The sequence below is a fragment of the Thunnus maccoyii genome, chromosome 15 (genome assembly GCF_910596095.1).
Source record: "Thunnus maccoyii chromosome 15, fThuMac1.1, whole genome shotgun sequence".
Taxonomy (NCBI): Eukaryota; Metazoa; Chordata; class Actinopteri; order Scombriformes; family Scombridae; genus Thunnus; species Thunnus maccoyii.
Window position 1 is genome coordinate 19217170 of NC_056547.1, and position 16389 is coordinate 19233558.

The window sequence follows — 16389 nt, forward strand, 5'->3', positions numbered from 1 at the left end:
CACACACACACAAATCCTGCCTTTCAGTGGGGAGTCTAATTAGTTGTGAGGTGCTAAGAGTTGGAGAGCTTATCGGGTGCTGCCCAAAGAGGTCAGATAAGGAGCTGCAATTAACTCTGCTCATCCTCTGTAACACCTGATCGTATATTTCTGTCACCAAGGTCTTTATATCTCCTTTTTTTGTTGCTGTTTTTCTTATATTACATTTCCATATCCTAAAGATAGGATAACTTAAGAGCATTTTAACCACTGCAACAAATTCAGTCTGATAACTGAAAAGAAAGAATCAGTTGTTCTATTTATATTGAACTACACTTCATGTTATCCAGGGCTGATTGTAACCAAACAGCCGCGTCTCTTAAGAAATGACGGTACTACTCTCTGATGAGGTGCCTTTAATAAAAGGGTTATAAATTACAAAATCCATTAACAACTTATTAACCCTTACAACTGCAATTTTGATGATTAAAACTCTTTATTAATGACTTATTAACATTTATAACTTCAGGCGATGTGGCGAAATCCACAAGCACATATGAATGAATTGCAACTGCATCATTACCAAATGCAAAGGACAATCAATGGGATTTATCACAACTTGGCAGCACAAAATTGGGTCTTTTTAATGGCTTGTGACTGACTTGTATTAGTAAATGAATTATTACCATTTATATAGACATTAGTTACAACTTATAAACCCTTTATAAAGGACTCCTTAGTACCAAAAAGCGTTAAATACTTAATGACCTGACTCACTGAGATGTTACGGGGTCAATCCTGCTAACAGCAGGCACACATACAAAATAGAACAGATGCAAGCTCATGTTTCATGTTACTCATATTTTAGCCTTTAGCAGAAGAACAGTAACTCCATTTAAAACTTTTTTGATGATCTAATGTACAATGTAGTCTCATAGTCATTACAAATCACTCCCGGCATTCTCAGAATACTCTATTTGACCTCAGATTGAGTTACCGCCACAGTTTTAACTGTACAATGACACAAAATACTTATTATATGAAGGTAGAGAGAGATTAAAAAACAGTCTCAAGTGGACTCTAAATGGTTCTCTGTTTGTCCTCCCATGACCTACCTCTGCCTTTATCGCACTCTTATGCCCGATTTCAACCCTTGCCCGTGTGCACCTGTGCCCGCCCTCCCCATCACCACTCATTTATCTTGTCATTCCTCCTATCACTCCCTCATGCCGACTCCCCATCTTTCCCCATCCTGCCTTCCCTCTCCTCCTCCTCCTCCTGCTTGTCTCCCTGATTTATAGGAGGCGGCGTGCAGTTCACACACATTCCACTTCAGACGCCCCCCTCCTGCCACTGGACTCTCATATCTAGGCACGGTCGTTTATCTTCATGATCCTCCGATGGAGAGAAGAAGAGGGAGGGCGAGAGAGATGAGACAATAGGAGGAGTGTTGTTTTTATTGAGCAGGCAAGACTATCTTTTCCTTACACCTCTGTCTGCCTCTCGCTGCCTCTCTAGGAGTGTTTTCTGGTGTGTGTGTGTGTGTGTGCTCGTGTGTGCAGAGGTTGGCTGGCTCTCTATCTCCTGTGTCAAAGTTTCCAGGCTGGCGGCTCCTACATGAAAGAGCCCGTGGAGTCTTTATGGAGAACAAACGGCGCCCTGACGCAATATTCCAGGTTCAGGACACACACAGGCAGCAACGACCCATGCCACACACTCACTGGCTCTCTCACTCATGCAGACACACCACATCCACAACCCGCAATCCACAAATCCCCATCCTCGCACACCCCCTTTGGCTAGGCCTAATTAGTTAGTATGTGGTCGGCACTCTGCTCTATCCCAGAGCCCCAAATGGCAGCAGGTCATAAAACCTTAAGTGTTCCACCAGTCAGAGCCGTGCAACTGTGGTCATATATCCTCCAACACGGCCCAGCCAGGACTGAATCGTATCAAAGCCCATCACTCACAGGCCTACTGACATCCATGAAATCCCTTTATGGCATTTTCAAAGGCATTTCTGAGAGATTTTTGGCACTTCTGCTTTGCATCTCTGTTTTTTATGCGTTAAGCTTGCTCCCTCAGGTAGGCAAATAGCCCATGCTCACACACACAGACGGACTCGAGCGTTAAACTCTTTCCCAAGGGATCAATGAACACACACACGAATACAAGCACACATGCACACACACACATTTAACCCTGAAAGTAAACGTTACTTTTGCTTGGTGAGCTGGATTCCCATAGTGAGTTTGTTTCCTTGGCACCCGACACCCACCATCCTGCCCTCAGTAACCCTGCCGACGACAGACGGGTGTTTCCTGTGACACCATTCCCTTGCTTAAGGGAATTGTGTTTAGGCCTACATGTGTACATGTGTGTTTGTCCAATTTCACACAGTTATTATCTTGTGGATACCTTGGGGAGTCATAAGTGAAATGTGTTAATTAAACTTACATATGACACCTTCATAGTTAAGTGTAACCTATTCTCTGCGTGTGTGTGTCACATTCTGCATCTGGACAGAGGTAGACAATGACAAAGTAAGGACTTTATCCTACATGCCCAGCAAACAGGGGATGTCCCTCTGACACTCAGGGGACTATTGTGATGTTCCAGGGACATTATTTTGTTTGCTGGGTAAGTAAAGGTTTGAGGTACTAATCCCTCAGTTGATCTTTCCATTTTGTTTTACTGCATACTTTTTTAAGTTTAGAGGTGAGGTATGTAGAATTTACTGGCATCTAGCGGAATTGACTTGGCAGAAATGTAATATTATATACATAAGTATGTTTTAATTATTTTATAATCACCTGAAAATAAGAATCGTGTTTTCGTTACCTTAGAATGAGCCCTTTATATCTACACAGGGAGTGGGTCCCCTTTCACGGAGCCCACCATGTTGCACTACCATGTTTCTACAGTAGCCCAGAGCAGACAAACCCAGCACTGGCTCTAGAAATGGTCTTTTGCATTTTTTGCATTTTTTTGCGTTTTTTGCGTTTTTGTGTTTTTTGTGTTGTTTGCGAGTTTCACAGCCACCATAGGTTCTCCTACACATTTGGAAGGGGAGGGGGAAGGGGGTATTCAGTCTGTCCCAATCTGCAACCTCACCACTAGATGCCAATAAATCCTACACACTGGTCCTTTAAGCCATAGTTTAACAGTTTTTGAAATAGTCTATACTTATTTGCTTATTTTTCAAGAATTAGATGAGAAGATCGATATCACTCTCATATTTTTATGCTAATTATGAAGCTATAAGCAAGCAGCTGATAAGCTTGTCTTAGCATAAAGATTGGAAAAGGGGAAACAGCGAGTCTGGCTCTGTCTGAGCAGTGACTTCTTGAAATCTTGCCCTAACAGTGAGGTTGCCAGGCAACCAGCAGAGACTTCAGGCAGTCACTGCTCCAGGCCAAAAAATAGTCTGGCATAAAACCTCCAGTAAAACCGTTTTTTTCACTTTCGTTTTTGTATGAAAGATATAATATGTTAATCAGTGAGCTTTAGAGGCGCAGGTAGACAGATTTGTTACCCTTAGACAGAGCCAGGATATAGTTTTTTCCATTTCTACTCTTTATGCTAAGATAAGCTAAGCGGCTGATGGTTGTTACATCATATTGAACGGACAGTATCAATCTTCTCAAATAACTCTTGGCAAGTAAGCGAATAAGCATATTTCTCAAAATGTAACTATTCCTTTAAATTTGAAGGTATTTATTCAGTTTAACTCTCTCAATTATCTATAGTAAGTTTGCTCTGTGGATCATTTATACAATTACCAAAAATGATTTTAATATATTGAAACCTGTCCTCCAGGTAGCTCTTCAACCAACTATAACTTCTCTAATATGAAAGTTTTCCAACTTCTTCAGTCATAAATGTGTAAATCTTAAAGAACTATCACTTCAACACAATTTATGGGTAATATTTGTTTCAGTGTAGGATTTTTATTTCAACACTATGGTATTTCAAATTTTACTCAACAGTTTGAATAGTGTCCTAACACTACATCTGTAAAATAGGTGCAGGTGCATACTACTTTTTGTGCACATAGACATACTGAGCAGTATATGCATGTTTTTCTATGGAACTGACTGTGATGCACATTTAACACCTAACACGTTTATATTAGTTTCTGTACACTGTACACATTGTTCATATCTTGCATTCATTACGTTTGGTTTTTTTTTCCATTCTTCTGCCATTTTGCATATCATTATCATATCATATCATTATTTTATTTGGACTCTATTATGCACCTGAAATTTCTTATTTTCTTTTTGTCTGCCTACTTGTATTTATGTTTTGTGTGTGTGTGTGTGTGTGTGTGTGTGTGTGTGTGTGTGTGTGTGTGTGTGTGTGTGTGTGTTTGTGTGTGTGTTTGTGTGTGTGTGTGTGTGTGTGTGTGTGTGTGTGCTCTGCCCTGGCCAGCCAGACCAGTGAGATTAATAGGGCTCAGTATAATCAGAAGGTAGTGGGAGGCTCACAGGCGTCTAGACAGTGTTCAGACCAAACCGTAACTCCTACACCCAAAACACTGGGGAAATATGGCAAGCAAAGGACAAAAGGTAAAAAAAATAAGGTTACTTACTTTTAATCTTAACTGTATGCATCTATTATGATTGTAACATCATCCACAGAGACAAAGCTGATACTGAAAGAATGAGGCCAAATCATATTATAACAGCCAAATTGAGCCCCATGATTTACTGTGGAACAACAAGCTAATGTAAAAAAATTACCTTTATCACCTTGAGCTTATAAATCGAGAGGAAAGCGGAAAAGCGGAGAGTAATGAGGGGAGGGGTAAAGTGAGAAACACACACGGCATATCATCAGACTTTCAACTAAAACCTCCCAAAACCACAGAAAAATAAATAAGCCATGAGGGGAAAAAAAGCTTCTGGGTTTGGAAAAAATGATCTCATGTTTAGTCATGTAGCTTTGCAGGACAATACCCAGGACACAACTAAATACTTTATTATTACATTTTTTATGACAACCTTTATGTCACACTGCAGAGCTGAAGGTATGAGTATGAAAGAGGGCAAGATAAAGAGAGAAAGAAAGAGAAGAAGAGATGAAAAGAAAGAGAAACCTGGGTGGCCAAAGCACTGGTGATGATGTGTACATTAGAGCTGATTGCTTGTCTGGGTCCAGACGTTTGAATCCGCCCACTCCACTGAGTCGATATCAGGCAGGCTGATTGCTGGAAAAGCACTTATAAAGTAATTGACAAGAATTTGAAAGAGGCTCCTCTGATCAGTGAACCGACCACTGACTCTGGCAAGCAAGCTCATTTTGATTACTGACAAAGTCAACATATGACAAATACGTTTAACACAAAAAGAAACACACATATATCTTCCTCATTTTCCTCATGGATTTTAGAGATCCACACTAAAAAGACAGCAGCTCTTTTGAAGGTCATAGTAGCCAAATAAGGTTGAGACTGTAGCATATATGATCAACATGTGCCACAGGTGCATTATCCAGAACTATAACGCATCTCTTTTCTAAGAATTGTACAAGTCAGTGTCATCTGAACATGAGCTGAAGGGGATTTTCCAAAAACCTCTATAACTCTTACTTCAGTTTCATTTTCAAACTCCATAAAGGATGTGAGCACATTTTTTAAAGATGACATGCAATAAAATTTTTCCTGTGAATTTGGGAAATGCTGCAAAACATCAGCTGATCTGTCTTCTTATCTGTGTCTGAAGGATACTGGATTGAGATTCAGATTGAGAGAAGCATTTCCATTTATTTGAGTCAATTCTACAAACTGTGTTTAGCTGTCATAAAGGTTTAAGGCTGTCAGGAGCTGTGCAGTCTACTACTCTACTACCATTCATTTTAAAGGAGTAGTTAGACATTTTGGGAAATATGCTTGTTCGCTTTCTTGCCAAGAGTTAGATGAGATACTACACTCACATCTGTACGGACCACTTCTAGAGCCTCTGCTAGTTGTCTGACATTCCTTCATTGACAATGAGACTCCAGGAAGCCAGTGCACCCAGCTAAGGAAAAGTCCAGCATATAACCCCCATAAAACCACAACTTGTTGCTCTCATGTCTGTACCAAGCGGCAACTACCATAACTTGAGGTTAAAGCTAATGTACCTTAAAGTGCAATGCCACCGATGGATGCTAGATGCTGGCACCAAAAAATCCCTGGCTACAAATGACTCTCATTCAAAAAGCAGCAACATCTCTCTAGAAATACTTAGTCAGTCATTTTTTCCAACAAGTCATTATAGTCTCAATCACTAAATTCAGGCCCTCTAATAAGTGTGCTGGTGGTCATTTTGGAAATTATAGCTCCTTTAATAAGATTTGAAGACTGACTTATAGTAGGCTTTGATGTCTGCCATGTGGGTGTTGATTGACAGCTGTGATTGACAGTTCACTCACCTGCTGCTCTATCAGGCTCCTGGGACTCCCTGCACTCCCTGCACTCGTAAAAACGGAAAACATGTCACTGAACATCATGTGCAGCAACTCTGGGCTTCAAACCGGCTCCAGTGCAAACCAGTGGGTGACATCACACCTCGCTACATCCATCTTTATATCCAGTCCATGGGCGGTTTATAAAATTTACAGTGCGGCAAGCACCAGAAACCAAGAAAATCAATTTCACAGAAGAGCATTGAAACACAATTTGGTTTTTAAGTCCTTTTGTGCCATTGGTTGTTATTGTGTTGTCATCTTTTTTTTTTTTTACAGGGTCTGGTCAGGATCAGCCAGACCACATCTATCATTTGCATCCACATTGAGGGTAGAAATAAATTGCCTGAGGTATGGAAGGGCTACAACTCAATCTTTATAAATATGCAGCACAATTCCCAAACACTGTGTCCTATCATATTTGACAAAAAAAGGTAGGAGAGGAAATTTCTTTTGACTCTTGGATACTGTGAATACTTGACAAGCCTCCCTCCAGCACTGCCAATCGAGCAGAGGGGAGAAACATTCATGCATTCATTCAAAAGTTATGAGAACTGGGGATATTCCTCTTCAGTGTTATCCATATTTTCCAACTTGCCTCATTTCTGAAGCAGTTCTACCACTGTGGTGAGTTGAAAAAAGCCCAATCTATCTGGAACAGTCATGTGTAAACATATTTCACATAAAATACATCAATGTGAACACAGAAAGGCGCTGATTTAACAAATTACGACTTATACACAAACAAACCCAGACAAGCACACATACAGTCAAATTGCATGAGGACAAAACCTACACTGCCAAACTGCTTTAGGCATGCCGCTCCGATCTTAGTCATCATCATCATCATCATCATCATCATCATCATCAAAGCGTGGCATCAGTCTCCACAGCAATTTAGGCACGCAGAACACAACAGAGAGAATATGAGTCGTAAAACAAATGAAACATGGCACCCTTAAAATACACAGTAAAGAATGGGTGACCTTCTTTCAGAAAATAAACACAGACATTACTCAGACAGCAGAATGGGGGGGGGCCGAGCCGAGGCAAGGTGCTGACACGGGTGAGGGTGGGTGGAGGGGAGCCACGCGATGAGATTTTTAGTGTGGTGGTGGCGGAGGCAGTTGAGAGGTTGGATTAAAAAAGGGAGGGGTAATTCAGAAAGGAGGAGCTGAGGGCATGCAGCGGTTTTGGCGAGTGGGAGGTGTAGGTTTAGAGGAAGAGGGGGAGTAATGGAGGAGGAGGGGGGCGAGGAGAGGAGATATATGATGTGGTATTGGGGTTTATCCAACTTCCACGAGCATGCACACACACACACACATACATGAGCCCTACCTTTCACTGGCCACCCAGCTGTGTAAACACTCCATGACTGGCTGTTGGCTAAAGTGCCCGGCCAATCAGAGGGTGAGATGCAGAGGAAGGTGGGACAAGTGAACCAATGAGTCAGATTCTGGGTGTGGAGAGCTAAAGGAAAGAAAGACTGAGAGCGAAAGCATGAGGGTGACACGATGAAGAAGAGGCAGATAGGTCAGGAGTTAAACTCATCTCCCTTACTCCCTCTGTTTCCCTTTGACTCCCTGATTCTCTTGAATTTTCAGCTTCAAAATCCAAATTTGCTTTATTGGCATGGCCGTAACTAAGCACAGTACTGCCAAAACATATTGTGCAAGGTTTATAATGTAAGTATAACAATTCCGCCTTTATATGCAACAACATATGCAGCATCAACTTTCACGCCAGCTCAACTGTAGAGAGAAGATAGAGAGGTGAAGGTTGTACTGTATGTATGTTCAATCAGTTACATGTAGAGAGAAAGAAAAAGTAACAGAGACAACTGAGAAAGACAGTTTTCTCTGGACAGGGAGAGAAACAGACAAAGGAACAGAATGAGAGAGAAGTGTCTAGTTTCAGATTTACAGTGGTGGTGGGAGAGATTTGGCCGTGTTCTTATAGCACACCGAGGACAGAGCCAGAGGAGGAGTTGGAAGACAGATTTACATGGTGAGAACAGCTCTGGCTGCTCTTGAGCAGCACACTGGACACATACTGTTCTCCAGTGATGTCTGTAATAAAAAACTACCAAATTACAACTTCAACTTCACAGTATAAACACACACACACAAAAAAAATCCACACTTTTTTTTCATACTCAATCATGTGAAATCAATGAAATCGTGTTTCCCAACATGCAAGACCCAACTTTGGTTCTTCCCAGGCCGCCTACTCACATTTTACTGTGGTATTTTTGGTGATATATGGACCCAAATTCCAAGAGGAATTTAGTGTCAAGTGCTCTCTCTGCTGTTGTGCTGTAGGATAATGTATGCACAATTTATGGACTGAGTTGGGTTCAAAATTTAAACTGAAGCTGTGTGTTAATACATTTAGACTCTCTGTTAAAACATCAAAAATTTATATCATAACCTGACAACAAATGTACTGTTTTTCTAGAAATAAAGAAAATCCACTTGACTGAATTGAACGTCCAATCCATACGTCATCACAAGGTTTCACACTGAGGTCGTATCTGTCAAACCTCCATTATTTACCTCCACAAACATTTATTCACATCAAAAACTATCATTAATTTCACTCTGTGCAACCAGTAATAACAGAGCAGAGCAGGAAATGGGGCCATTATGAGTGTTCTGTGTGAAGGTCTAAACCCCTGTAGGTGTGTGTGTGTCTCTGTGTCTGTCTGTGTGTTTGTGTGCCTCTTTTGGGGTTTTACTCCTTATTTAAGACCAATATTTACCCAGCAGCCCCAGGGTGAGATTACCTCATATTCTCCCGCCCAGCTGTGCTTTCTCAGCGTTTCCACGACAACCGGCGGAATGTCCCATCATGTTTATCTGCCTGCCAGGAAAACAGAGAGCGAGAGGAAGAAGAGGCAGCGGAGGGAGATGGAGAAGATACACTTAGGTTGGAGTGTGTATACAACACAGACACTGACTGCTTTAACACTCTTGTGTAGATGAAATAAGCACACAGGAATGCATAAGGCACTTCAAAATGCAAAAAGACAGAGGGTTACTGTTGTTACATGTTGCTGATGTGTTCACAGCTACTGAAAGTTGATCTACCAGGGAATTTCAAAAACAGATATAAAGCTGAGAACAGCCCTTCAACTTTTCTTATTTCTTGATCATTTACATTCAATGGATAACAAGAGAGAGTAAAAGCACCAAAACAAAACGGGGATTGGCTAACTCCGAAGTAGTTTATGTCTGTTTATGTATGATTCATGATGACTATTAGAACATAGTCTAATGCCCCTATTTAGTATCAATAAGCAATATGTGAACACTTAGTTCATTGTTTATAAGACACTATAATGTTTTTGTAATCAAATATAAGGGAATTGTGTAAATGTCTTTATCAAAACTCATCCAATGATGCAACCATAAATTGTGTATAAACAATTGATGAATGTTTAATATAGCTGTGATGAGAACAAATCCTCACAGCGTGTTATAAATGATTTATTAACTGCTTATGCATGTGTACAAATTATTCACAGGTGTGTTTTAAAATGTTAAACTAAGACATATCGTAACTATCTGTTCATACACCAGGTATAGAGGCTTCGTATGACGAGTGGTTGTAGATAAAGTGCATCAATGAATACTCCTCAAAAATGTCTGCTTATGACCACATTATAATGTATAATAAAGTGTTACCATACTGGCTATAAATGTCATTAAAAAACATCATAGGTTTGACCTTTTAAACATATACCTGCATGAATTGCAATTTCCCTTACAGTGCAGATCTCTGCCATACATGCATGTTATTCTGGGATCAGTCATGACCTACAACCTCCCACATAGGACAACCCGAAGAAGAATTTATCCACAGGGATTAGTCATTTTGTTATACTTTTAGTCAGATCAATTATCTTGGTCCAGTTTTGTGAGGCTGAAAGTTGGATTTAATCAAGCCTCTGGAACAATTTGTCATCATGTGAGTGAGCTATAAAACCACCAGCACTACATTGGCTGAATTCAGCAACTTTCAGAACAGCATAGTCCTCCAACTCCTTCAACCACAATAGTTTAGTTGCCCTTGAGTGAGTTATTTAACCCCAAGAAACTAAAACTCTGGAGGCTGTTTTGGCAGCCCACAAGTCTGATTTCTGTATCAAATATAACCCTTCCTTCTGCCTATTCCGTTAGTAGGAAGATCAATGTTTGCCTGCATTAAAGTAAAATTGTATTAAATTTGAAAAACTTTATTGGGTTAGCCAAGAAGGAAATTCTATTTGGCAAGTCAAATGTGGAGCTGATGTCCCTCCGCACATAATCTAACAGCACTGTGAAGTAGTTCAACAGTCTCCGCTCCCAGTCTTTTGGATACAGACAAGTATATATGTGCATGTGCTTCTACTCTCTTCAGCATTATAATTAACAGCAGTCAATCTTTGTAGGTTATAACCAAAGCAATTTGTGCAATAAATTAGACCTAACAACTGTTCACAGCTGCATTTCCTCTGCACAAAATGATATGTTAGACACATGAAGCTTGACCATAAAGAGGTGGGGAAATTATCTACCAATTGTTTCACTATTGGTTTTCAGAAATGCATGAAAAACGCTGGCCGGTCAATTTCATTGTGTTTTAAGGTTGGTTTCAACAAAGCCTTAACCATGTGTTCAGGTCAGACTTGAATGATCAGCCACTACTCACTTTTCACATCTTTGTCATCACCACTATCAACATCAAAAACAACAACAGCAAATTTAGTCTCACTAATGCAGACTTCTTCATGACCAAGCACTCTCTCCAGAGGACGAAAGCCCACAGTTACACCAATGTCCTTCTCAGCAGTCCCTGCAGTGTGGACTCTGTCCTGCCATGGAAACGGACAGCTATTTGCTTTAATTTGCAACAGAAAAGCTTGTGGTGTATAGTGACTGTTAGGGAATGTTGTATTTGGTCTTCCCCTGGCCTGTTTAAGTGATAAAAGTGTCATTATTTAGCCTCTGAAGCAGAGAGGAAAGTGCAAACAAGACTGTATGACCCTCTGTCGAGAGACTCCGTTCTTCAGAAGCTCATTAAGGGCCTCCAGGAGGACAGCGCATCAATTGGCGGGGCCCTGCAGCTTCCTCTCGGCCTTTTTTTTAAGCCTCTCTCCTCGGATTCAACGCACTCACCGGCCGACTCACGGCAGAAATGGACTCAATTCAGAGCTAGAGGGGGTATGAAAGATGTCGCGCTGTGAGGTGGCATAGGCGACTTATTAAAACAGCTGGAAAGGCCTTTGGACTTGAGCCAAATAGGATCTCACCCTGTCGTGCTCTGACCGGATTTGGAGATGGCTGGATATACTTGTTGAGATGCTCTCCTGCTTTAGTGAATGATTGTAACCAGTCCTGAAAGCTTTGATTTGCGTCAGTTTTTGCGCTTGACTGAATAGCAGAGATATAATAAGAGGCATAATCTCCGTGAGACTGCAGTTGGGGACTGAATATGGAGATGCAAGGTCGCTTATTGGACTCTACGTTAATACATTTTGTCAATGAAATAAACCTGATGGATTTTTCGCAGAAGTACGCTTTGGGACCAAAACAGCAGGTGGATGACAGCCCTTCTAGTCCGAACAACCAGACGCGGCTGAGCGACTCGCCCTGGAGCCGGGACCTTGAGGACGGGGTGAGCACTGCGCAGCATCTGGTGATGGGTTCACCTAAGTACTACAGCCGCGGGGCGCACGGGCGCACACAGTCCAAACGGAGGCGGATCATCACCGTGGTCCAGCGGCAAGCGGCCAATGTGCGGGAAAGGAAGCGGATGTTTAGTCTGAATGAGGCGTTTGATGAACTAAGGAGGAAAGTTCCTACATTCGCCTACGAGAAGAGGCTGTCCCGCATTGAGACGCTCCGCCTGGCCATCGTCTATATCTCCTTCATGAAGGATCTGCTGGAGAACACCTGAGTCACAGTAGTTCAATATAAACAGGGCTGTATTCGACAAAGACACAAACATTGACGAACTGATGAACTATTTTAAATGTTCACTTTTTATATCCAAACTGTGATATAGGCCAGTCTCTGGAATCATAGATGTAGACTACAGGATTTTAAAGAATATTTTAGACTATACTTTTTTCTTATAAAGTGTCAAGCACATTTTTTCTGAGAAAAATATATCAGTGACAACATTTTATTGTTATATTAAATTATTAGACGTGACATAAATACGCTGAGAAAACCTCTTTATTATATATAATATTATTATTGCCTAAAAAATAAATGTATGGGTATGCATAAGTAATGTATGCGTTATTTGCTCTGCATTTCAATTATAAAGAAAACATACAATTAGATTTAGACTCGTTTAGGCCAGTGTGTAGGAATATCATGTCATGATCGATCATGCCTCATTTATTTTGTAGGCCTATTTAGGAAACTGCATCCAAACCCCGTTTAAAAAGTAAATGATCATAATCTGTACACTTTAATACAACTTTCATACATTCATTAGAAGATAGGCTTGGCTTATATAATATTTTTTTAAGGATTTCTGAGTCAGAGTGCAGTGCGAGGCTGAAGACTCAGGTGAGTTTTTTCAGCACCTTGGAGAGCGAAACAGACGTTGGCCTCACCTGGCCCATCGCGGATCAGGTGTGGCTGAGAACAAGAGCAGCCAGAGGTTTTCCTCAAATAGAAAAACAAACAAACAAACTATTTATTGGCCAATGAAAGCCCTATCACCTGCGCCACGTGCTAATGAGGGTTATGCAGTGGATTTGAATCACAAATCCGAGGCTCACCATGAGGCTGGGTATAATCTTTGTCACTGAGGTGTGAATTGAGTCAGAGATATGATGAGAGAGAAGAGAGAGACCGAGTAAACAGAGTGACAGACCCCCAGACATGCACTTTCTGTTAAAGACAGAGATAGGCTTTTTAGTGCAGGCCCGAAAGGCGCTTGTGGCGCAGTCAGACCGGACCTCCTTGTGTGTCATCATCCTTCATCAGAGGTGAGGCCTCACAGCTGGTAACTCACACCACAAACCACCTCCAAAAGTTGCCAGATCTAGTTTCAGCCACATGTAGAGGTAGGCTATTTCTGCTGGATTTTCATATTATATTCTCGGCAGGCCCCAGAGCTGGGTGGTCATGTGTGCGTGTTTAGGCTCTGTGTGCACGAGTGGGTCTTTCTCTTTCCCCTGTCCATCTTTATCACATCCAGTGTTTGCATTACGCTCCAGCCGTACACCGCCTTAGCGACCCCGCTGTGCGCAAGGATCCGCCCAGAGAGCTCCCTGGGACGGCCCGTCTTTTAAACCTGAGCCGCGGTGTTGAGATCCCTGCGGGAGTCAGACCCATTTAAGCGCATACCTCAACGCGGGGCCGCTGACGGGAAAATAAACACCTCGGTCTGCTTAAGGAGCAGAGGCCTCCTGCTGTGACAACCTCCTGTGTTTCAGTAGGTCTGATATTCACCGCCACCACTGCTCCCATCTCAGGCAGTGTCTAGACACGTAGAGAGAGAGACTTGTGGAAGAATTTCTGTTATGTCCTGTTACAGCTGATGGACAGTTTTCATAGATTTCTATGTTCACTTTGTTGATCAAACTCTGGGTAACAAGATAAGGGTTTGGGGACCGTGGCACAACTTTATGTACTTCACTTTTTTAAGTGAAACCAAATAAGAAATATAAATATCACTTACATCAAGATGTGCAGGTGAGACAGGAGCCTTGTCTGGTGATCTGAACATGAAACGAAGCAGATTTCTTTCTTGTCAAAAATAATTTTATGGACTTTCAAATGAATTAAAAATACTCAGTTTCATTTTGAATAAAGTCAGCAGAGTATTTGGAAAAAAGGAGTATTATGCATTTGAGGCAATAGGGTGGGGTGGGAGAGGCACGATTTATCCCTAAAGGAGGGACAAGTCTTGTTCTTGCACAAAGCTACACCTACAGTATGATTCAACAACACCGCCCCTACATCATAAATACACCCCCGTTTCCCCGTCTTGTGTGAATGAGCCTGAATGTCTTATACTCTATCCCTGATATTATAACCAGTCCTTTCCTTCTCCTGCGGTATTATGTTACACCCCTCCTCACCCAATCACAGCGCTCCCCAAAATCCTCCTGTCCGCTCCCCGCTATAAGAGCCCTGGTCGTCCCAGTCTGGCACACACCTCTCCCTTTCCGTGGCGCACGAGATTTACCGTGATATCAGCCCACACCCATATTGCAGACCACACTCATTATTACCTGTAGTGTTTGTTGATGTTGTAACCAGTTCAGGGGATACGGGTCAGGGGTTGCAGGAGATCATAACGGTCCTACAGGCCATAGAAAAGTGTTGGAAAAGACGATGCGAGAAGAGGACTCCTCCCCGATGGACAGTGCGGGAAACAGCGAGGAGGAGACCGACCGTCAGCTGCCGCGCAGAGGCGCGAGGAAGCGGCGAGCGACACGGAGGAGCGCGGACGAGGAAGAAGATGGGGATTTGGAGAGTGCGAACCCCGGGAAGAAGAAATGTAGGAAGAGTTGCGACGGCGGAGGCGGCAGCGCTGGGAGCGGCGGCAGCGAAGGCAGCAGCAGCCCCGAGCCTTCCTTTGATGACCTACACACACAGCGCGTGATGGCCAACATCCGCGAGCGGCAACGGACGCAGTCCCTTAACGAGGCATTCACGTCGTTACGTAAGATCATTCCTACCCTCCCGTCGGACAAACTCAGCAAGATCCAGACATTGAAGCTGGCGGCCCGGTACATCGACTTCCTGTGCCAAGTTCTGCAGAGCGACGAGTTGGAAGCGCGAGGGACCAGTTGCAGCTACGTGGCGCACGAGCGTCTGAGCTACGCGTTCTCGGTCTGGAGGATGGGGGGCGCGTGGTCCTTGTCTACTGCGTCCCACTAGCAGGGCTGCTGTGGATGGGACAGTACGGTAAGCTGAGCTCCTTTCACTTTTCATCCTACAGGGACAGAAATCTGTACCAAATTGTGCCAAAATGTCCCCATGCGCATTTTACGCACAGAAAAATCAAAGTAATATAGTTATATTGAACCATTAGGGATACACTGGTGGCAATATTTGTTTGTTTGTATTTACAACCCCCACAAACTCCTCCACAATTAATTTGCTTGAGTCATCTTTGTTATGAAAGGAGTAGGCCATAGGTCCTCATAGAAGATACAAAAAAACCCACCTCAAATTATACACAGAACTTGTAAAAGAGCCAAGATATGTCACCACTTTATAATATGAAATGTATACATCATACTACTTACAAGTGAAGATGGGGGGTTTTAAGATGAAAATATGCACAACTTTGTCTCCATTTGGTCACAACCAGGTTGCAACATTGCACATATTCAAATGTATTAAGACACAGCCTACAATAAGTCCTAGAAATTTATAGTTATCTTCTTTTCATAATATTTCTTTCACAGATTATCCAGACTGAAGGACCATTGGATCAGTCCGATTCTTCAGATAGACTGAAACAGGCAAAACGCAGCTGAGGCCCAGGCCCAGCCGCTGTGCTTCAGGCCTCAGAGGAGAGCGGGCTTTTCATATTTCCCGTTGCATGGACTGTTATATTTGCAAGGGAGCACTTATGGGACAGGACGGATATGAAGAAAGACCACTGCGACTATGAATGTTGTAAAAACAAAATGAGCTCTGAGGAACTGCTCTGTTTTGAAACATGAGAGAAAAATGACAATTCATTTCACATTCCCTGTGACAGTGTTTCACAGCAAATGAAGTATTTGTATTTATTTTTCTACACAGGTTCGAAATTCATTTCCCCCCACTCAAATAAAAGTTATTTATTTTGGGATATCACAGAATGCTGAATGGATCTGGAGTCTGCACATTTTGAGTTTTGTAAATATTTGCTAATAAAAAATGAAAGTATCCTTCTGGGTATATATTCTTTATAAAACTTAAGATGCTCAATAAAAAAACTGGTCAGTTTCAAGAC

General features: G+C 42.1%; 2 protein-coding genes across 2 annotated transcripts; both read left to right on the top strand.

Moving 5' to 3' along the window:
• The first annotated feature begins 11910 nt into the window (after positions 1-11910).
• On the top strand, positions 11911-12369 carry LOC121913519 (fer3-like protein). The gene has a single exon (XM_042436180.1). It carries the CDS (start codon positions 11911-11913, stop codon positions 12367-12369), a length of 459 nt encoding a protein of 152 aa, XP_042292114.1.
• Positions 12370-14611: 2242 nt separating this feature from the next.
• On the top strand, positions 14612-16272 carry twist1a (twist family bHLH transcription factor 1a). The gene is made up of 2 exons (XM_042436040.1): positions 14612-15347; positions 15854-16272. Exon 1 carries the CDS (start codon positions 14772-14774, stop codon positions 15318-15320), a length of 549 nt encoding a protein of 182 aa, XP_042291974.1. The 5' UTR covers positions 14612-14771; the 3' UTR covers positions 15321-15347; positions 15854-16272.
• Positions 16273-16389: the final 117 nt, after the last annotated feature.